The 23,240-nt window shown below is 34.9% G+C and overlaps 1 protein-coding gene across 1 annotated transcript in view; it reads left to right on the top strand.

The window, feature by feature from the left end:
- Positions 1 to 5,114: 5,114 nt before the first annotated feature.
- The window catches only part of LOC127866663 (transcription factor E4F1-like), a 76,143-nt gene continuing 58,017 nt past the window's right edge, over positions 5,115 to 23,240 (top strand). Inside the window, exons 1-8 of the mRNA XM_052407387.1 lie at positions 5,115 to 5,195; positions 12,987 to 13,108; positions 15,249 to 15,357; positions 16,011 to 16,116; positions 16,744 to 16,879; positions 18,554 to 18,694; positions 19,037 to 19,267; positions 19,729 to 19,934. Coding sequence (XP_052263347.1) covers positions 5,135 to 5,195; positions 12,987 to 13,108; positions 15,249 to 15,357; positions 16,011 to 16,116; positions 16,744 to 16,879; positions 18,554 to 18,694; positions 19,037 to 19,267; positions 19,729 to 19,934 — 1,112 coding nt within the window. The 5' untranslated portion in view covers positions 5,115 to 5,134. The remainder of the gene's footprint in view (positions 5,196 to 12,986; positions 13,109 to 15,248; positions 15,358 to 16,010; positions 16,117 to 16,743; positions 16,880 to 18,553; positions 18,695 to 19,036; positions 19,268 to 19,728; positions 19,935 to 23,240) is intronic.

Genomic DNA, 23,240 nt, shown 5'->3' on the forward strand with positions numbered 1-23,240 from the left:
TATGAAGTGTTTGTTTATTATATATCTTACTATATGCATTTTTCGATACATGTACATCATTGTACGACCAAACATTTTGACAATTATTATTGTTATTTTGTATGCTTTCCATTATTTGCAAGGAATTATCAAGTGAATGAGTTTTTGTGTCTCACTGTGAAAAGTGTGATGTTATCAGTCTCTTATCATTTAGAAAGATAGCTTTTAAAATTTAACAAAAAGGCATTGAAAATCATATTTCATTAAGGAAATTATGTTGATGGTGTTGTTAAAATATATTGATTTTCAAATGATTATATGAAATTAAATTTTTAAACTTGCCAAATACAAAAGGTACGACAAAATTTCATGGTATTACACAGATTCGCCTTAAAACAAAAAAAAAACTGCATCAAGTTCTGCATTAACAATGACCATTATAATAAACAATCTGAGACTGGAATCATCAGACCTGCAGGTGCAAATCACATAAGCCTAAGGAGCACTAACATGGTATTGCTGTAAACATTTTTCTCTACCACCTTCTGTGTGTTACTAGCTTGCGACCTGTATGCTCTGGAAAGTAACGAAGCAGATGTGTGATTCATTCAATCTTCAAAATTAATTTTTTGTTGTTGTTTTTTTAAGAAAAAGGAAAGGGGTGGCTATGTCTGTAAAAATCTGAAAATAGGATATTACAAGTGAGATTATTATCCAAGACCTACCATAAAACAAAGATTGCAAACATCAATTCAAGACTGCTGGAGTTATCGTTTTATCTTGCGGCATTCTGATATCTGGCATTGTCACGAATGACTTAAGCGTGTACACTCGCTTCAATCCAATAAAAATGGTTTTATGAGTTTGCACAGTCGATTTGAAAACATGTTAAACATTCATCTTTATTACTGCTTGTAAAACTGATGTAAAAATAGTAGATATATAAAATATGCATCTTTAAAGCATTATGAAGCTACATTAAGTAATAATTGAGGTCGAGTTAGCTCTTTTGAAAATTTCTTTATGGAGTTTTATGAACAAAGTATTAGTATAAAAGTGATGTCAAACTTTATAGTCTGAACTTAACTTTGTAAGTTTAACCTCAATAGTTACTAAGACAGTAATTTGCAAAACTTTGAAAGATCTAAGCAGAGATTTAATTTTTTTGAAAAGTCCAAACCATTCTTTGCCAGGAACTGTATTATGTTTTTTATTAATACTTCAGATTAAAGTATCATTTTAAATGTAATATAAAAATCCATAGTAAGAAATAAACTTTGTGATTTTAACTGATATGGTGCAGAGATAATCATTGGTAAAACTCTATAACTTTTTAGCCTGAGGCAGACTTTTAAAGTACATATCTGTTTTTTTGCCATAAACATTATTATAAGATAAATAATATTCCTTAATTACAAACCAGTGAAGAGGTACAATAAATATCTATAGCCTGAAAAGAGCTACGTGGTTTTAACTGAAATAGATTAACATGTTAACTGGTAAACCTGTGACACCACATGTCCATTTGTGTAGATAAAAATGATCCTGCATCACCTTCTCATTACATGTACAATTAAAACCAAGACTTTATTCATTCTGAGTTTTATAACTCTTAAAACGCTGCAGATAGAACTTGTTTTTATCCATAAACCAAATAACTATTTTATTTAAAAAGAAAAACAAGAAAACACACACACACAAAACACACTGTTATATGGTAATATAAAGTGTATTGCATAATTTTTTTAATCAATTTAATGTATTTAACTTATCAATAAACAACTGCTCGGAATAAAAATGCCCATTTTGACCATCAATTGATCATTGCCCGCTCAGATACTACTGAAAAGTACCGGCTGTGTACTCTTATTTTTGCAAAGTATCCATGGTACGGACAATTAATTAAAAAGTACCCCTGAGTATTGCTAGGTGACTTTAAATTGTATTTTCAATACCAGGGGTACATTAAAGTATAGCTAAAAGTACCCAGGGAACTTTAAAGTAGTTCCTGAGCTGACAACAACCAACTGAGACAACCATGATTGGTATACTTAAAGGGATCTTTTCACGCTTTGGTAAATTGACAAAATTGAAAAAAGTTGTTTCAGATTCGCAAATTTTCGTTTTAGTTATGATATTTGTGAGGAAACAGTAATACTGAACATTTACCATGGTCTAATATAGCCATTCAGTGCCTTCCCCAGGAATTTGTTCAGGCGCCCCGGGGCCGACCGGGGGTGGGTTCGGGAGGGGTGACCCCTACCGACGTTGATTTTTTTTTAATTTAACGTGTCAATTCACGTTCTGTGGTGCGTTATAACTCAAAGAAAAACAGCGTCAAAAGACGTCATTTGGTGCGCTATGACTCTTCAAAAAAATCCCCCAGTCATTTAAAGATATATTTTTTTATATTGTTTAATTGTTTTAAAACTTTTCCGCACAGATAGTAAAATCCCGACTCGAACGATTCCCCAATACATACGTTTCAACCCGACTATTACTGTATACTTACTATTTTTCAAGTTTCTATTCATTACCCGATAATCCCGTTTATTCCGTTTTTATCAATCTCTTTCTGGTAAATATTAAAAAAAAGCTTTCGGTTATTTCTTTTACACAAACCTTGCCATCTTTTTAGGTGACTATTTATAGATTTGATGAAATATTGCCTCTGAATATGCGTCAATCCCCTGACCTGTTGTGTGCTTGTTAAAACGCTCAATACACGCCATTTGTATGCAATAGACGCGACGTTGTACATGCTGCATAATTTTCGCGCTCTTTTTAATTGAGAAAAAGATTCGACACAAAATAAATTTGCACTGCTAATTTGAAGCAAAAATATTTAACGTTGCGGTAACATTTACATTCGGAAGTGTGTTTCGGATTAAAAACGCGTTAACATCGACTTACGGTAATGGGTTTCGGATTACAAATTTAATTATTACCATTTGAGATTTCAACAAATATTAACCGTTGCGTTATAAATTCAACGATAATTTGTTTACACGCTTTACGAGTCGAATAAATGTTTTGACGGAATTATGCATGAAATGCACGTTGTCCACGAGGATCACGGCCGGTTGCCATCATCAGTCTTCTAACTATCGATTATCGGACGAAACATTTACAAGTGTGCGTAATTAATTCAACGAAAATTTGTTAAAGCGCATTACGTGTCGAATAAATGTCAGAAAAACGAGGTGAATCAGTTCTATAAATGGACATGTTGAAATATACATGTACTGGAATTAAATAAATTGTTATCACATAATTGTAACCGGGAGTAATTTGCATAACTTACTCGCTATAATAATTAATTGTTTACCACTTGCAATTAATTTCTCGTATTAATTATGAGTCATAGGTAACACTTGTTTACAGTAAAAAGGTGTGATGATGATGCCCGAAACCGTCTTTAATGTTCTGTACTGTACTAATTACCGGTTTTATATTACTCAAATGGTACAACTTCTTGCTAATCAAGCTGCGATAAACTCTTACTTCATGCCCGACGTCAATCAAAAATAAAGGTCGATAGTTAACCCCGCCCTCATAAGCATTCGCGTAACCGATTGGACGATGAACTTCACAGTTTGACGACTGGAAAGTTACCAGATATATCCTTGTCAGCATTTAAATGACCGTGTAATGTGGCTAGAATAATCGATACGCGCGTCATGCTATTCTCTTATCAGTGGATTATCCATTACCCCATGTGGTGTTTATGGCGATTACTCGTGAAAGTAGGTACCGAGTACTCTTTTAAAACAGGGAATATTGATACACTGATAGGGAAATCTTGATTTTTTTGGACAATCTCCACTTTCTTTTACTGAAGAATACACTGATCGGAAAATTTCAAGCGCCCCGGGGACTCTGATTTCGAAATTCAAGCGCCCCGGCAAGGGGCGCTTAAATGGCCTGGGGAAGACCCTGCCATTATATGCATCTTTTGACGATTTTAAAACCTAAAAATTATAAAGCGTTGCAACGCGAAACGATTGAATAATTTGGAGAGTTCTGTTTTTGTCGTTAAATTTTGTGAAACTACGAAGATTGCTTATATAAGGTATAAAATACGTTAAATATGTGTACTCGGCGGAATAGCTCAGTAGGCTAAAGCGTTTTTACTTCAGGACTCTGGCAGGACTCCAGGGGTCACTGGTTCGAAACCTGCTCCGAGCAATGTTCTTTTCCTTTTTTTAATTTTATTCTTGATTTTTTACTGAAGCTTTTACGATCCAATGTTTACATTTATCAATATAAAGCATTTAATGAATAAGTTAAAAAATGCCAAAATCTGTGAAAAGGCCCCTTTAAATGTACCCTGGGTACAGAAACTATACTAAAACGTACCAAGGAGAATGGCCAGTGCCTTTAAGAGCATTTTCCCTACCCAGAGTACATTGTAATATATTTAAAAGTATCCAAGGTCAATATAAAACAAATGGGGTAGTGGACAAGTGGTTCATCGTGTCTGAAATATTGGGGTCCACGAGAATCTACAGGAACTCTTTGTTAATTGATATAACTTTGTTATAAATTATACGGTAGTTAAAACTGGGTATATTATACTGAGGGATAGTACAAGCATTCTTATATATGTTACATATAATTTTCTACTGTTAAAACTGTGTTGGCCCTTTTCATCGTGTTAACATGTCAATAACTTGTTGGGAAAAGTTTATATAATCAATTGGAACACTCGCGCTGCTTCCAACCAAGCACAATAATGCAGTAAGCTAAACGCTGTCTTCTTTATTTTGCTTTATGACCCCAGGTCGCATTATAACAGCTTGAATCTTTCTTGGGGTTTTAAATGTGTCGACCAATTTGATTTTTTTATTCAAGCATCTAGCTAACTGTTTATAATATATCAGTACTGTTGGCTTCATTGTATGGCCTTATGAACTTGTAAAACACATTTCTAATATAAATGTAATATCTTTTGTAGATTAATTTAATCATTTATATCTTTAAAGCCCCATAAATAAATACATTTACGATATTGAAGTTTCATTCCTCAGCATGAGGAAACTTAAGCAGAAACTTAATAATTGCAAACAAGTCCAAGAAATTGAGAGCTTAGCTTTTTACAAAGCTTGTTTCCGTACGATTCCGGAAATTGCCGAGCTTTGTTGTCGCAAAAATCATGGCGGAGGAAGACGACATTAGACCAGAAACCGACGAAGGTTTACTAAATGGAGACAGAGGTGGGAACTTTAAATGTATTTTATTTCATCTTGTTTTTATTAAGGTCAAATTTCACGTAACTGTTCCCGAAAGCTGAATTCGAGTCAATTAAGAGAGGCAGATAATGGCAGAGGGATGATACGTCGCCATTTTGACGAAATTACGGGTGGATCTGCTGCGTTCAAACTCTGATGAAGTTCGAAGTGCTTGTTTATATCACTGTCTATCGGCATAAGCTTCTGCCCCCACCCTAGCTGCTACTCCCTGACACTAACCCTTAAAATTGTCCGTTTGTTATACACAACTTCAAGGTCATATCCTCCGATTACCGTGTATCGAGCGCTTCTGGAAACAATACAAATTATAATCCGAATTAATGAAAACAATACAGCAATTAGCGATTTACCTTCAAAGCTTATTTAATTTCCATTGAATCCATGTCAAAATATCTTATTTACAGCGTGTTTAAACAAGCAAAGCCGATAGTTCCATATACTGCTTCTTCTTCCCATTAATTGCAGGGCTCCTCTGGAGCATCGACGCAATTTGACTAGAGGAGGTTTTAGGGATTCCGATAATGACGTCACGTTTGCTCATGCTCAAATTTTGGCCGTAAAAACTGCGGCCAATATGCTTTTGTTTGCATTTGATGTACCGCATCCTGATAAGTTCACCATAACAATCTCTACTTGACACATATTCGTGACCCATTTTAAGAACAAAAAAATACTCAGAAATCAAAATTCTTTCAGAATAAATTGAATTCAATAAACAAACACAAATAAGGACGAAAACAAACAACAAATAGATTGATTTTATGTAATTAATATATAGAAACTGATTTGAACCTAAATGTCTGTACAAACTTACCTTGTTACAGATTAACAGGGATGGAAACTAACGTTTTACAATTGGTTGCCTGTGTGGGCAACTATCTTTACTATTTTGGTTGCCCAGCTAAAAACTAACGAGCCCAGTACAATGTACATGTAGTGTCACGTATATCTAATTCTTTCTTTAAATTAAAGATAACTGAACAAAATTGCTTACATTACACACTTTCTGTGTATAATGTCTTAATAGTCATTTGAATAATTTCCTTGGTCTTTATGAATAAATATTATTAAAATTATTAATCAACAGTCGCCAATTTTATTAAATGTTTAGAATCTAATTGTACTTGAATGTTTCAAGCTTAAAAAATCTAGTTGCCCGGCTGGACTACCAACTTTTGAATTTAAGTTGCCCAGGCTAAAATCTACTTGCCCCGGGCTCACGGGCAACCACTAATTTCCATCCCTGATTAAGTAAATCCCCTTGATAACTGTAATTGTTTTTATTTAATTGTTCACACCGATTTTGACACCCTTTGTTTCAGCTTTTTTAACCAAGTGTTTAATTTGTTCATCACAAACAGATTATCTCGATATGATCGAATACTGTCCAGACAATTACTTAGAAAACAGGGTGTCATAAACACAGGGACCTATACTTGTATGGGGTCTCTGCATAAACCACATGTGTCTGGTCATTAAACAAAATTTATGATACCTCCATGTCAATTCTTGGCATATTTAGAAATCATTTAAGCCTGATACTTAACAGTTGCTTTAATAAAATATTTGAACGTATTTAAACAATAGAAATTTGTCCGAAATGGATTAACAGGAACTATAGTGTATATATATTAGCCAGTTTAAACATAACAATAAAGTGTGTAATATTTATAAATTTTAAATCTTGTACACATTTACCGCTACACAATTAATGTATTTAACGGGTACATGCAAATGTAAACTCCGCTATAAGGTGTGAAGATCGTGCGTTACTGCAGTGTTCGAAACATCATCATGAAAACAAGCAATCACGTTTGATCATACTAGGGATGTAACATACTTGCGTAAAATAAATTAAATGTATAGATTTATGGTATCATAAAATGCTAAATTTGTCTCGCTCATTATCACTACACTAGTAAAGAGTTTTCAATATACATGTACATGCAAAGACAGTTCAATTTGCAAAATGTGCAGGTGTTTTTTTTCATTTGAATGTTCAAATTTATTAATATAAAAAAAAAATTCATTCAATGTAAACGAAACAAAAATTCATTCAATGTAAAAGAAAATTAAAACTACATTTGTTGATTGTAGTGTATTGCGCTTTTTTAGGGCTTTGTTTTATAACTGATTCAATGCACCTCTTACACTAATTTTCGATCGCTGATAAAAAAAACTCACATCCGCACCACTTATAATTATAATAAAATTATCAAAGTTTTATTATTTTTGAAATATCATTTATTAAAGTCTTACTTTAAGCAAGAATACAGGTATTTATAGTTTTGTTTTGTGTATTTGTGTAGTATTTAGTCTTCCGACGACCTTTACTCTGATACTATGTAAATGGCCGAGATCGAGAGGTGTGGCGGCCAATCTATTTTTAGTAATGGAAAACCCCTCTTGTGACGTCACACCAAAACCTCCTATTCAATCAGGAGTCTCGGGCCTGGGTAGAGTTGGTTAAAAGCTAAAATGACAAAACATTCTGTGGTTATGCACTGTGTTGATAACATTGAGTCATGTCTTAAGAAGCACAAAATGTAGTCTTTAATGTGGATTAAGATTGGTATAATTTGTGAACACAAGTCACGCAGTATTATTAACAGAGCTGACCATTGTCCACCTGCAGTGACCTGGGTAAAGGCTGAACTGTGGCACTAATTTGTTATGGTAGTGTGTGGCTTTTTTATTTCATATAAGCACTTGAATTTAATTAAACCTTAAAGTTAATTTTGCCTTATTGCTCTGCCTTAGCAGGAATTGTTGTATGACGTCATACCCCGCTAATCAAGTGTAGCAAAACTAAATGGCCGAAGCTTGACACTTATGCAATCAAAATTAACCTTTAACTCATTTACAAACATTGTTTTGATTACACATTGGAAACAATCATCGGGGGATGTATTTAATTAAAAAAATTGTTTTTTGTTAGTGCTGTAAATTATTGTGCCCTAACGGTTTCACTGGAGGGGACTTATGGTTTGCGCTCTGTGCGTCTGTCTGTATGTCACACTTTTCTGGACCCTGCAATAATTTTTAAAGTTCTTCATATCTTTTCAAGAAACTTGAAGCATGGATAGATGGCAATAAGGACATTATGCACGTCATTTCATTTAATTGATTTTTTCCTCCGTTAAAAATTCTGGTTGCTATGGCAACAAATATATATAAAAAATCTGACAATGGTGGACATATATTGCTTGGCAAAAGTCCTGTTTGTTATGATCAAAATATTGAAATGAAATCTTAAGGTTGTGAATTTACAGTAATCAAGGATACGGCAACAAGGTATTTGACTTAAAACTCTTGAAATGCTGATCTTGGCCTACCAGCCCATTTCTGAAGCTCACTGCTCCATCAATAGCAGCTACCGTAATTACTATATAAAGAAAAATTAAATAAAAAAAAAATGAAACAAGAAATATCTTTTAAAAGATATACGGCATTGATGTTGTAATGTTTGCGAGCAGTGAAAGGACATGAAATGAAGTGACCATGTATTTTAATGAAGGTAATGAGTGATAATAAGATAATATATTAATGTATTAACAAATAAAAATGAAGAACAAGAAGTTGTGAAATTGTATGTTTTATTGTCAATAAGTATTGTAATGACTAGGTTTTCATATGAACGAGTAATAATTTAGTTATACCCCCACAAACGAAGTTTAGGAGGGTGTATAGGAGTGAGCTTGTCGGTCTGTCGTTCGGTCCTTATTAAGTGTCCGCTCTCTTTTTATTCGCCCGTCTATGACGGGACGTATTATGGTATACCCCGCGTCTGTCCGTCCGTCCGTCCGTCTGTTAATGTCGTACGCTACGTCAAATATCCTTTGACAGATTTTCTTCAAATTTTAACACAATCTTAATATTGATAAACCCTGATCCCCTTTCGTTTTTGACGGAATTCTGAATTGTCGTTCCAGAGTTATGGGACTTTGTTCGTCAAAATTTCGTGATTTCATTGAATGTCCTACTGTAGCTCAAATATCCTTCGATGGATTTTTTTCAAATTTCAACACAATCTTAATATTGATAAACCCTGATCCCCTTTCGTTTTTGACGGAATTCTGAATTGTCGTTCCAGAGTTATGGGACTTTGTTCGTCAAAATTTCGTGATTTCATTGAATGTCCTACCGTAGCTCAAATAAATGCATACATATACTCAAAAAAAGATATGGTATGAATGTCAAGGAGACGGCGCTCCATGCTCATGTACTTATAAAATAAACCATGTATTCAAATACAAATAAACTGAAGTAAAAAAATGATTCAAAGGGTTATTTATTACCTTACTACTTCATTGGCGAACGACGGGCGTATCATGCGCTCATGGCGCAGCTCCTCAGTTCAAATAGTTTTCATCCGATCTTCACCAAACTTGTTCAGAAGTTGTATCTACATGATGTCTAGGCAGAGTTCGAACATGGGCCTTGTCGGGTAAAAAACTAGGTCACGGGGTCACTTAGTGCGTTTTAAACATTCAGCATGTTGTCCGCTCTCTTATTCAAGTAGTTGTCATCCGATCTTCACCAAACTTGGTCAGAAGTTGCATCTTGATGATCTTAAGGCCAAGTTTGAACATGGGCCTTGCCGGGTCAAAAACTAGGTCACGGGGTCACTTAGTGTGTTTTAAACCTCACCATGTTTTCCGCTCTCTAATTCAAGTAGTTTTTATCCAATCTTCACCCAAATTGGTGAGAAGTTGTATCTTGATAATGTCTAGGGCAAGTTTGAATATGGGTCATGCCGGGTCAAAAACAAGGGCACGGGGTCACTTAGGGCGTTTTAAACATCACAATGTTGTCCGCTCTCTAATTCAAGTAGTTTTCATCCAATCTTCACCAAACTTGGTCAGAAGTTGTATCAAGATGATGTCTAGGTCAAGTTTGAATATGGGTCATGCCGGATCAAAAACTAGGTCAAGGGGTATCTTAGTGCATTTTAAACCTCACCATGTTGTCCGCTCTCTAATTCAAGTAGTTTTCATCCAATCGTCACCAAACTTGGTCAGAAGTTGTATCTACATGATCTCTAGGACAAGTTTGAACATAAACCATTCCGGGCCTAAAACTAGGTCACGGGGTCACTTAGTGCATTTTTTAACATTCAGCATGGTGTCCGCTCTCTAATTCAAGTAGTTTACATCCGATCTTCACCAAACTTGGTCAGAAGTTGTATCTAGATGATCTTAAGGCCAAGTTCGAACATGGGCCTTGCCGGGTCAAAAACTAGGTCACAGGGTCACTGAGTACGTTTTACACATTGAGCATGGTGTCTGCTCTCTATTTCAAGTAGTTTAAATCTGATCTTCACCACACTTGGTCAGAAGTTGTTACTAGATGATGTGTAGGTCAAGTTCAAACATGGGCCATGCTGGGTCAAAAACTAGGTCACTGGGTCACTAAGTGTGTTTTAAACCTCACCATGTTGTCCGCTCTCTAATTCAAGTAGTTTTTTTCCAATCTTCACCAAAATTGGTGAGAAGTTGTATCTTGATAATGTCTAGGGCAAGTTTGAATATGGGTCATGCCGGGTCAAAAACAAGGTCACGGGGTCACTTAGGGCGTTTTAAACATCACAATGTTGTCCGCTCTCAGGGCTTTTTTTCCTTCTTTGGGACCCGCCGAAAATCGGCCCTTTCCCCTCAGATTTTTTTCCCCTCAGCAGGTAAATTTTCCCCCAGACTTCATTTTTTTCCCTTAAAAAAAAAAAAAAAAAAAAAAAAAAAATTTTTTTTTACTTTAAATACATAAGTTTACCTGATCCAGTGTAGAAAATATAACATATTGCATAATTAAATTATCTGTTGCCTTGATTTTGTTTTAAAAACAGCAAAATATAATGAATTGATTATTTAAGACTTTCCTTATTTTCCCCAAAATTTGCGTTTCGCGTGATTTTTTCTTCCAAAATCTGGCATTTTGCGCGATTTTTTTCCCCTCAAAAAAGGCCAGGCCCTTTCCCCTAAATCAGATAAAAACCCCTGGCTCTCTAATTCAAGTAGTTTTCATCCAATCTTCACCAAACTTGGTCAGAAGTTGTATCAAGATGATGTCTAGGTCAAGTTTGAATATGGGTCATGCCGGATTTTGTATTGAAAAAAAAAATTTTTTGGTAAAAATTAAGTAAAATTTGATACACATGTTGTGTAAATGCCAATAAGTTTGAAAATTGATTTTACTTATTAACAGTACATTGATTTTTATTTGTTTATAATAAGTTTTATTTTATGATTAAAATACAATTTATTTCAAAAGCTTATGTGTTTTCCTTTCATTATGATGACTGAACAGATTAATAGGTAAGACAAGAGCAAAGCAATTTTGCTAGAGTGCCTTTATAGAATTTGCCTGTTTTAAAGAAAATATCAGATATGTAAATTATATTGCCTTAAGGCCACTTCAAATTGATTTGTTGGTCTACAATTTTTTTTTAAAAAAGTTAAAGAGGCGAGCGAAAAATATTTTTGTTTTTTTTGAAAACAGGTAATTTTTGAGCGAGCAAAGAGCGAAGAATAAAGAAAAATCACATTTCAATAGAAAAATATTGCATTAACAAGAGATAAAGGTTTAAACAGCTATAGTTTACATTCAAATCAATTCTTACACAAAGAAAAGAATCTATGTGCAAACAAGCAATAGTATATCTATGAGTTGCATACTTTTCAAATAAAAATGCACTAAAATTAAGTTTCAGAACTTGAACTTTAAAATGTAGAACACATGTCTAAAGCTAGTCTTTAATGATTTTATTTTTTATTTTTTGTTCACTTAAAATCGTGTTATAGGAAACATTTGCCTACGTATAGGGAAAAACCGTTCATATGCCCATTTAATAAAGAAAATGCATAAAAAACTTATGTCATGTTTCCCGATGTTGTTTCAAAATGAACATGCTTCAACGGTATCTGCTGATAGTTGCATGTTCGAACGTGAACAGACACATTCAAATAAGTCACAGAACGAAGCAGATATGTTTATATTTATAAGGGTTCGCTGCAGCAACTTTTCACCGCGATTTGTTAAAACGGTCACGCAGGAAGCCTTTTTTCTGGTCGTCTCGATCGAATTTTCGAGCGACTACAGTTATCGATTACAAAGGTAACGAAACACTATATTTGGCATTCATATTCAGCGTCAAAATCGTTTCTGTGAGGGTGCTTTTTTTCTTTTTTCAAAAATTAAAAAAACCACATGCGCTATGGTTAAAGAAGGACACAAAAATGAGTGCGAGCGGTAATTTATATATATATTTTTTTCCATTTTGAAAAAATAGGTGCGGCAAATCCAACGACCAACAAATCAATATGGAGTGGCCTTATTTTGTGTTAAAGACATACACTTTTTAATCAAATGTCTCACTTGAGTTTAAAAAAAAATCCATTTAGTGTAAAACTTAATTTAACTCTGAAGTGGCCAAATATACACTAGTATACAGGAACAGAAGCTATTGAAAGAGTGACAGAAATGGCAATTATCGAATTCATTAAATTAAATCACTAATAAACAGAACTGTTTAATAACAGTGTTGACACAATTGTCACTCAAAAGGTCATAGAGCTTTTGTGCACAAATTGAATTAAAATTATGGGTTGAAATGAGTTAAGCAGAGAGTCTTTGTGAAATCTAAGTAAAGTTTTTTTAACTCATTCAGACTGAAGCTATGTTGGCCGCATGTGGCACCAGACCAATTGTCATATGAAACAGATTGCAGATTATAAAAGTTTATTTTGCTTTGCATTTCAGGAGAGGTACACCTAATTGTTGAAAATGATGACGATGATGTACATGTGTGCAGGAAGTGTAATTTTATTTTCTACAATGTTGAGGAGTACTTGGAACACAAAGTTAAACATGACAACTTTAAGGTAATTTGTGTTTTCTTTATACGCACACATTGTCAGGTTTTGTACATATACAGTCCAACATTACATAGTGGCTAAAACATGGCTATAGCCATCAACAGCCATTGTATTCCCCTCCAAAAGCCATTTTTCAGCTGTGTACAGCTTTCACGTTGCAGGCATTTTTAAGTTGAAAAGTAAACACTTAAATCAATCAGTGTTGTTCTTGTTGTCTCTTAACTTTGACATCATAGCATCTTTTAGTAGTTTAGTTTGCAGCTAAAGAATCTGATTGCAGTTACTTCCTTCTATATGATAAATGAGGCCCACTGTGTGAAAACAAAAAAATGCGATTTTGGGAAGGTTTGTAGCTGTGGGATAATTATGTGAGAAATCAGTCATAAGGCCATAGAATGAGCTATTTACAAAATAAATCAATCTTAAGCGCTGATAAGTTGTTAAGCAGGCATAAAAAGATAAGTGATTGTCTATTTTGGCAACACAGACATTGCATTGCAAATTTTATAACATTTTAACAAAGTGGATTTTTATGTCCCCCACTATAGTAGTGGGGACATATTGTTTTTGCCCTGTCTGTCTGTCTGTTGGTCTGTTGGTCCGTCTGTTGGTCTGTTGGTCTGTTTGCGCCAACTTTAACATTTTGCAATAACTTTTGCTATATTGAAGATAGCAACTTCATATTTGGCATGCATGTGTATCTCATGAAGCTGCACATTTTGAGTGGTGAAAGTTCAAGGTCAAGGTCATCCTTCAAGGTCAGAGGTCAAATATATGTGGCCAAAATCGCTCATTTTATGAATACTTTTGCAATATTGAAGATAGCAACTTGATATTTGACATGCATGTGTATGTCATGGAGCTGCACATTTTGAGTGGCGAAAGGTCAAGGTCATCCTTCAAGGTCAGAGGTCAAATATATGTGGCCCAAATAGCTTATTTTATAAATACTTTTGCAAATTGAAGATAGCAACTTGATATTTGGCATGCATGTGCATCTCATTGAGCTGCACATTTTGAGAGGTGAAAGGTCAAGGTCATCCTTCAAGGTCAGAGGTCAAGTATATGTGGCCCAAATCACTTATTTTATGAATACTTTTGCAATATTGAAGATAGCAACTTGATATTTGGCATGCATGTGTATCTCATGGAGCTGCACATTTTCAGTGGTGAAAGGTCAAGGTCATCCTTCACAAGGTCAAGGTCATCCTTCAAGGTCAAACGTCATATAGGGGGACATTGTGTTTCACAAACACATCTTGTTTCATGTCACTTCTGACTCTTTACCCTGTTTATAACAGTGAATCCGCTATTTATACTTTTTTGTATGTGATGTCTATGAAATATTACAACTGTTATTAAAACATATCTAACAATTAACGTAATACGAACTGGCAGATTGACTGAATGAACAAGATGCAGCAGTAAACAACAATATTATGATTGACCAATTCATAAGTTTATTAATATACATGAGTTAACTTTAGATAAATGTAAAAGATGCTATTTTGTATTATTCAATAGAAAGAATTTATGGTATTATTATTTTTTTGGAAATGAGCCTTTGTTTATATAACACTCACCAATCATATAAAATCTGGTTACCTGATAGCAGGGGTCACTTGTCTACAATGGTTATTTGGGCTATTTCCCTGTCAGGTTGGACTGTATGTTATGGCTTATTGTCCCCTACCGGTTTCACCGGAGGGGACTTGTGGTTTGGGCTTTGTGAGTCTGTCTGTCTGTCACACTTTTCTGGATCCTGCGTTAACTTTAAAAGTTCTTAATATTTTTTCATGAAACTTGCAACATGGATAGATGGCAATATGGACATTATGCACGTCATTTCATTTTGTTCCTACGTCAAAAATTGTGGCAACCAAAAAAAAATGGTGGAATTTCTGACAATGGTGGAGCTGGAAGGGGACCATATTGCTTGACAATAGCCTTGTTTTCACCTGTTTTTCATGTCTCTCTTAAACCATTTTGTTTGAAATAATGTTCTTTACAATGTCTAGCATAAACCCCATCACTGATTTTATTATCATGCAGTAGCACTGCAATAAATATGTGACTGCTGCACACTTTGACTTGTTCTGTATTGAAAATGACATTTCGCATAGTTATTGTCATGGTGAATTTTCAGATTCAATATGGAAGATCCAACATTGACAAACGAATGGTGTTACCTAAGCTCATTCAGAAAGCTGCCAAGAAACAACCAAGTGACACCACAAATGAAGAACCAAAGAAGAGTAAAAGCATGCCTTTCTCATAGACTATCAAAACTTGGTTGTATTTATACATTCACAATGATTGACATAAGCTATGAAACTTCACATTTTAGTCAAGTTGTTTTGTTTTTTATGCCCCCGAAGGAGGGCATATAGTGATCGGACTGTCCGTCCGTCTGTCCGTCACACTTTGCGTTGAGGTTTCGAAAAATGCTCATAAATTCTATGTCGCTTCAGATAGCAATTTCATATTTGGCATGCATGTGTATATGGAAAAGGCCTTTCCATACGCACACAAATTTTGACCCCTGTGACCTTGACCTTGAACTTAGGGTCCGCGTTTAGGTTTTGAAATCTGCGTTAAGGTTACGAAAAAGGCTCATAACTTCTATCAAGCGTTTATAGGGGGCATAAGTCATCCTATGGTGGCAGCTCTTGTTACTAGTTGAGTTTAAAATGTATGTTACTCATTGTCACTCTCAGTTTTTCTTTAACAGTTAGTGTTTGTTAGTATTCAATCTGTAATAAGCTTGATATTTTCAACATAATCAATGTTTTGGATTACAAGTGCCAAAATTTAAATGGAACAAATCTTTCAATCCAATAACATTTTTTAAGTGTTATCATTGTGATTATAATGGACGAGTATTTTGTGCTGCATTTGTTATTTTCAGAAGTTGGTCGTAAAAAGAAGCAGGAAAATGTTGAACCTAAAAGTGATGGCACGTGTGCAGAGCGGGCTGGGTACAGCTGCCAGAAATGTGGCCGCAAGTTCAACAGGTGTGTTCTAAATAATGCTCTTCCATGTTTAATGATGTGGTAATGAAAAGTATTAATCTCTTACCTTTCTGTTTATTTCTCATGTTCATTCTGTTTTTGAAGTGCCATTTTATTTCTGTCAAACGAGTATATGTGTTGTTTTTTCAAATTGATTGTCGCTGATTCATTTTTAAACTAATTAGCTGACTCGTTGAATATTCTCATTTGGAAACGAAACTATATCAAAGATAATTCAACACATTCTGTTATAATCATCATTTACGTAACATATGTAACATATCTAATTTTTACTGCCAATACCTTAAATAAATAAAATAAAAAATGTATGCCACTTTTAATGTTTATACATCATATGTGTCACGTTCTGAGAAAACTGGTCATAATGCCTATGCGTAAAGTGTCATCCCAGATCAGCCTGTGCAGTCCGCACAGGCTAATCAGTGACGACACTTTTCGCCTAAACAAACTTTTCGGTAAGAAGGGACTTCCTTTAAACGAAAAATACCATAAAAGCGGAAAGTGTCGTCCCTGATTAGCCTGTGTGGACTGCACAGGCTAATCTGGGACGACACTTTATGCACATGAATTAAACCCAGTTTTCTCAGAACGCTTATCATATTCATTCAGAGAGGCGTCACTGAAGCGTCACCTGGACTACGATCACCGTGACAGCGACTTAGATGACAGCGATGTGGAGAAGGATGAAGAGGCGATGATGGATGATAATGATGAAGAATTCAAACCGGACGCGCATGAAGCACGGGTGAGGCCATAACAAATGGATCCGGGGGTCTTTAGTTTCCTGATGTTGTTGAGTCTCAATGGGTATTTTTGTGTGTCTTGGCTTTGACTTTTGACATGCACACATACTGGCAATTCATTGCTATTTAAATAACGTAATTACTGGTAAAGACATTCAGGAAGTTTGGGTACTAAAGATTTTCAAATCGAGGCCTTAAAGGTTAAGTATAATGCTTTTAAGCATTAATTTACAGTCAATCTTGTTTTTAGAGATCAGAAAAGGGAGTAATCAAAAGTGGTCTCTTAATAAAATGATCTTTAAATAAAAAAAGACCATTCTGGAAAAAAAGTAAAATTATCCTCAGTATCAATTTCATAGATTCTGTTAAATTATATGAAATAATCCATATATTAGTGTATTTAAACATTACCTTGCACTTTTATAACTATTAATAATCCAACAAAACACTGTTTCCGTTTTTGACGATAAATGTGTTTTAAAAATGTTGAAAACACAAAAGTTCGCCTTTTTTTTTTTAATTGACAGGAAGTTTGTATATCAGAGGCGTCAAAGTTCAGGATTATTCCTGAAATCAGGATTTTGGCCCTTAAGGACCAATTTTGATTTTGATATAAATCAGAGGGTTTTTTTCTGGAATTTTAAGAATATTTTCACAAAATGTCATCTTAAACACAAATTATTTTACTTTGACATATTGTTTACAAAGTTATATACAATAGTAAACAAAGTCACATGATTTATTAACCCTTTTTTGCTCAGGCCCCAAAAGGATAGGCCTATTTTCAGGATTTTAGATTTTGGCCAATTGACACCCCTGTATATCCAAACTACTTGGCCTTTCGCGGAAAGCCAAGACAAATGTATTCATTGTTTCAAAGCTTATGCCAAATAATTACGATTGCAAATAATTGGGACTGAACATGCGTGAATTATATGTCCAATATCGACACATCGGTTATAGCTCTTAACCGTTTACTCCACCTTTGTTCTAAGTAAAAGATTCAAAAGGCGGAGCTATGCACATGCTATTACAGGGTTGGTTTAGCATGTTGAGTAAGACAAAGGAAGCCAATTTTATCGATGATAAAGTGTTGTTTTATGGCTTCTCGACAGGAAGCGGCTTTCCTTTGATTATGTCAAACTGACGATAAATCGGTGATCAAGTTTGTCCCTTAATGATCAAAAGATTTTCAAATTTTATCACCACATGGTCACTAAATCGAATATTTGGACATCAAAATACTCGAAAATCAGTGGTCGCTTGATCGCGTAAGACAAAAGTCGCTTAATACTATGTTAAAATAAAGTGAAAAAGCTTGGGGGGAATTCAAAGTGATAAGACAAAGGTCGCTTAATTCAAGTGGTCGCATCCACAAGATTGGCTGTATATAAAATATTTTTCTTAAAAAGCAGCATTCTTCAGTGTGTCATTTCTATTGCAAATTTGATTTTATCTTTACTTTGGTTTTTATTTTTTAATGATTATGAAGACAACATAATCTTGAATGAATATTGTAAAATTATATTTTAATTTAATAAAATTATTATTAAACAATCCAGTCAACAACATAAGGTTTACTGATCATGACTGAATTGTTTAATAAAATACAGTAATAGTTTTGTCATGTCTTTAATAAATAAAATCCCAACAAGTGCTGAATCCATGTTGGTCAGGAGGCCTTTGCTGATGATGAGAAAGCTGAAGAGGAGATGGAGGAAGAAGGGATTCATGATGGGAGTGAAGAACAGCGTGAGAATCTCGACAAGGTCATCATGGCTGCAGCCATATTGGAGGCGCAGGATCAGAACCCAGCGGTATACACCATTGAGCTCTGAAAACCCACCTTAAGTCTTAGAAATGGAAATATGTTTGATTTTTATTACAATTCCTTTTTTGTTGAAAAGCATTTTCGAGAAACCTCAAAACGATTCACAATAGACAAATTGTTGCCGTTTTGCAATTTATAACATCTTTAAATCAGAAGGTTAGCTGGGGCCATTTTGACACATTTTTAGGTTTAGTGTTATACATAAATATTTTTGTATTTCTATTATGTGCATTAGGAATATTGTTTAGGATTTGATAAGTATATTATGTGCAAAAATGATATTAATTGTGGGAATGGTTTAAAAAAAATTGAGATTACAATATTTCAGACCGAGTCATCGGAGGGCAGCAAGGTACAAGACCAGACCAAAATACAAAAAGTGTTCGTAATAACATCATCTGGTGAGAAGAAAGATATAACGTTGCCTATAGCAAGTGGCAGTCCTGTCAAATCATTACGGCCCACAGTGGCTGCCAGTTCTAAGAAAGGGAAGGCTTCTGAGGAAGATAAAGCCTTGAGGAAATACGCCTGTAAAGTCTGTGATAGTAAATTTAAAGAGGTACTACATTTCTGTACTTGTATAGAAAAAGACATGATTTTGAAGTGTAACAGGGGATTTTCGGCAATATCTTTAAATAATAATAAAACAATGATTTGTTTTATTTTGCTTCAGGAGAAATATTGAAAATATTTAAGCTTGTTGTTTGAATTACATATATTTGTATAGCCCACAACGTGGATAAATTGGATTTACTAGTCATTAAGTCTGTTAAAAAATGTGGTTAAAACTACTCTTGCATTCTCAAGCAATAAAGTTTCGATTTCAAACGTCTCCTCACTATGAAACGTAGATTTGAAAAAGATTTTTTACTTGCAAACTTGCCTGAATTATGTTCAGCATATCATACAAATCTGTGTGTGAATATCAGTCTCATTTGTGAGCGACAAATCTCTAGTTTAGTAACAGTTAATAATGCTGAAATAATGCCATGTTTACCACCCCTCTATATTCCCCTGCAGCTGACGGTTCTCAAGGCTCACATGTTGACTCACTCCAACCGGCGCCAATTCTTCTGTCCCGTTGCTGACTGCACATACGCCTTTAAGACGAAGGGCTGTCTGAAGAGGCACATGCGCCGACATACCGGTGAGCGACCCTATCCCTGTGAACTGTGTGGACGGACCTTTGCAGAGTCTGGGGCTCTGACAAGACATCTGAAATCAAGGTTTGTATGTGATGGAACAGGGTATAGATTTTTCCCTAAGAAATACAAAACAAAGGTACACTTCACTTTGAAAACTTGAGTGATTTTTAATGACCATTCTATTGCAAGTGTGTGTGTGTGTGTGTGTGTCGGGGGGGACTTTCATGTCTAATTTATTAGTTGCAAAATCATTTGTACATTTAAAAAAAAATCAAATTTTTGGACCGTCAACCACAAATGATGAAAAAAAAAGTTCTAATATACCGTATTTTTTTACAATTATATGTTTATATTGATTAAAATATCATGACTGGTATATTACATTCCTTGAAAAAAGTTCATATTTTCAGGTTATTTGGTAATAAAATTTTGCGATGTGAAATCGAAAGTACATGGCGAAAATAGGTGATATAAATAACGATATACACACTATAAATAGCGCAAGTTGATGGTTTTTTAGAACTTTTCTTTTTTCGTCATTCGTGGTTGACGGTCCCTTTAAAGCTTTTAAAAAATAAATCCAAAGATAAACATGGATTGATCAAAGAAAAAATGTAAAATGTTCATTTATTTCTTCAAGGTTTTATTTACAAATTATTTCTGGCCAAATGATGAAGGGATATGGAAATGCAAGGCGTCATTTTATATTTGTGTGCTTCTGTCCGTCACTCCCTTAAGCACTAAACTCCTACATGTTGCATTTTATTTTCATCAAACTTTTAACAGAATGATTTTTAGCTCACCTGAGCGATAGCTCGGGGTGAGCTATTGTGATCACTCAGCGTCCGGCGTCCGTCCGTCCGTTCGTCTGTGTCTGTAAACAATTTGTAAACATCTTCTTCTACTAAACCATTGAGCCAATTTCAACTAAATTTCATGTGGAGCATCCCTAGGTCATGGGACAAAAGAATTGTTAAAAAAAATTTGATCACATAACCAAGATGGCCGCCATGACCATATATGGTAAAAACCTTAAAAAATCTTCTTGTCAGAAACCGCTCATCAGATTTTCAAAAAATTTCACAGGGATGACCTTTGAAGGCTCCCCTGATAAAGTTGTTCAAAGAAATTTGATTCGTCAAAAAACATGGCCGCAGGAGCTCTTTGAACTTTGCATGTTTATTCGTTTTTGCCTATTTTGTGAAAACTTTCAAAAATCTTCCACATTTTTTGTCCGATCCTTTCCAAATTTGCACAGTGTCTTTATATCAATGAGGACACGAACCCTACAAAAAATGAGCATTATTGGTCCATGAAGTACAGAATTACCTCCCCTTGAATTGAGAAAATGGTGTTTATGCAATAAAGTCCAAATTTTTCATCCAATTCTTTCCAAACTTGTAAGGATTTAGCATGGTTCAAACAAGGGAAACAACTACGGTTTATGCATGTTCTTTTTATTACAGATTTGCCTCCATTTAATTCATTCAAAATCTCATTTTACAGCAGAGATTCCAAATCTGACCTGTAAATGAGCCCCATATTTACTGCCAGTGCTAGGTTACCTTTTCCCATTTGATCATTCTTAAGTACTGGTCATGTAATGCTGCTACTGCTTCTGCTACTGCTACTGCTACTACTACTACTACTACTACTACTACTACTACTACTACTACTACTACTACTACTACTACTACTACTACTACTACTACTACTACTACTACTACTACTTTTACCACTACTACTACTACTACTACTACTACTACTACTACTACTACTACTACTACTACTACTACTACTACTACTACTACTACTACTACTACTACTACTACTACTACTACTACTACTACTACTACTTCTACTACTACTACTACTACTACTACTACTACTACTACTACTACTACTACTACTACTACTACTACTACTACTACTACTACTACTACTACTACTACCACTACTACTACTACTACTACTACTACACCACCACCACCACCACCACCACCATTCACAGTGACAAAAAACGTATTCACACAATGGCTGCTACTTCAACTTATAGCCCATATAGGGGGGCATGCATGTTTTACAAACAGCCCTTGTTTCTATGGGATTTTAACCACAACTGTTCATGTTTATCTCCGACACATATTTTTAGGTCACCTGTCATGAAGTGACACGGTGAGCTTATGTGATCGTGTGATGTCCGGCGTCCCTTGTGCGTGCCTGCGTGTGTCCGTGCGTCCGTCCGTCAACAATTTGTTTGTGTAGACAGTAGAGGTCACAGTTTGCATCCAATCTTGATGAAATTTGGTCAAAATGTTAACTTGATGAAATCCGGTTTGGGATTGTATTTGGGTCATCTGGGGTCAAAAACAAGGTCACTAGGCCAAATAATAGAACAACCTTCTGTAGACAATAGAGGTCACAGTTTTCATCCAATCTTTATGAAATTTGGTCAGAATGTTTATCTTGATGAAATCTGGGTTGGGATTTTATTTGGGTCATCTGGGGTCAAAAACTAGGTCAAATAATAGAAAAACCTTGTGTAGACATTAGAGATCACAGTTTTCATCCAACCTTTATGAAATTTGGTCAGAATTCTTGATGAAATCTGAGTGGGATTGTATTTGGGTCATCTGGGGTAAAAATCTAGGTCAAATAAATAGAAAAACCTTGTGTTGACAATAGAGGTCACAGTTTTCATCCAATATTTATGAACTGTGGTCAGAATGTTTATCTTGATGAAATCTGGATTGGGATTGTATTTGGGTCATCTAGAGTCAGGAACTAGGTCACTAGGTCAAATCATAGAAAAACATTATGTAGACAATAGAGGTCATAGTTTTCATCTGATCTTAATGAGTCAGGTGAGCGATTCAGGGCCATCATGGCCCTCTTGTTTTAAGTTCTACAGGGCATATTGTCAAGATTTATTGCTTATCGGTAAGTTAATTTTTATGCCCCCAGTAGTGTGGCGTATAGCAGTCCGTCCCGCATTCTGTTTTCCGGAGGTTTGTTACGCAACCCTTTCAGATATTGAGCTGATTTTTGGTATGTGAGTCTACCTAGATGACTTACAGATGAAGTGTGAATTTCGTTCTGGTCCATTGATTTTTGGCAAAGTTGTGGGCCTTGTACTTAAAAAACTTCTCTATAATTAGCGTTTTCAGGAGATTTTATACAAAAAGCTTTCAGATTGTCAGCTGAGTTTTGGTATTTGAGTCAACCTACATGACTTACAGATGAAGTGTAAGTTTCAATGTGGTTCATTGATTTTTGGCGTAGTTATGGGCCTTGGATTTAACAGTTTTAAGCTCCACTGGTCAAAGGCCAGCGGTGCTTATGTCATGGTCCTGTGTCCGTCGTGCGTGCGTTAACTTTTCCTTAAAA

The sequence above is a fragment of the Dreissena polymorpha genome, chromosome 2 (genome assembly GCF_020536995.1).
Source record: "Dreissena polymorpha isolate Duluth1 chromosome 2, UMN_Dpol_1.0, whole genome shotgun sequence".
NCBI classification, from domain to species: Eukaryota; Metazoa; Mollusca; class Bivalvia; order Myida; family Dreissenidae; genus Dreissena; species Dreissena polymorpha.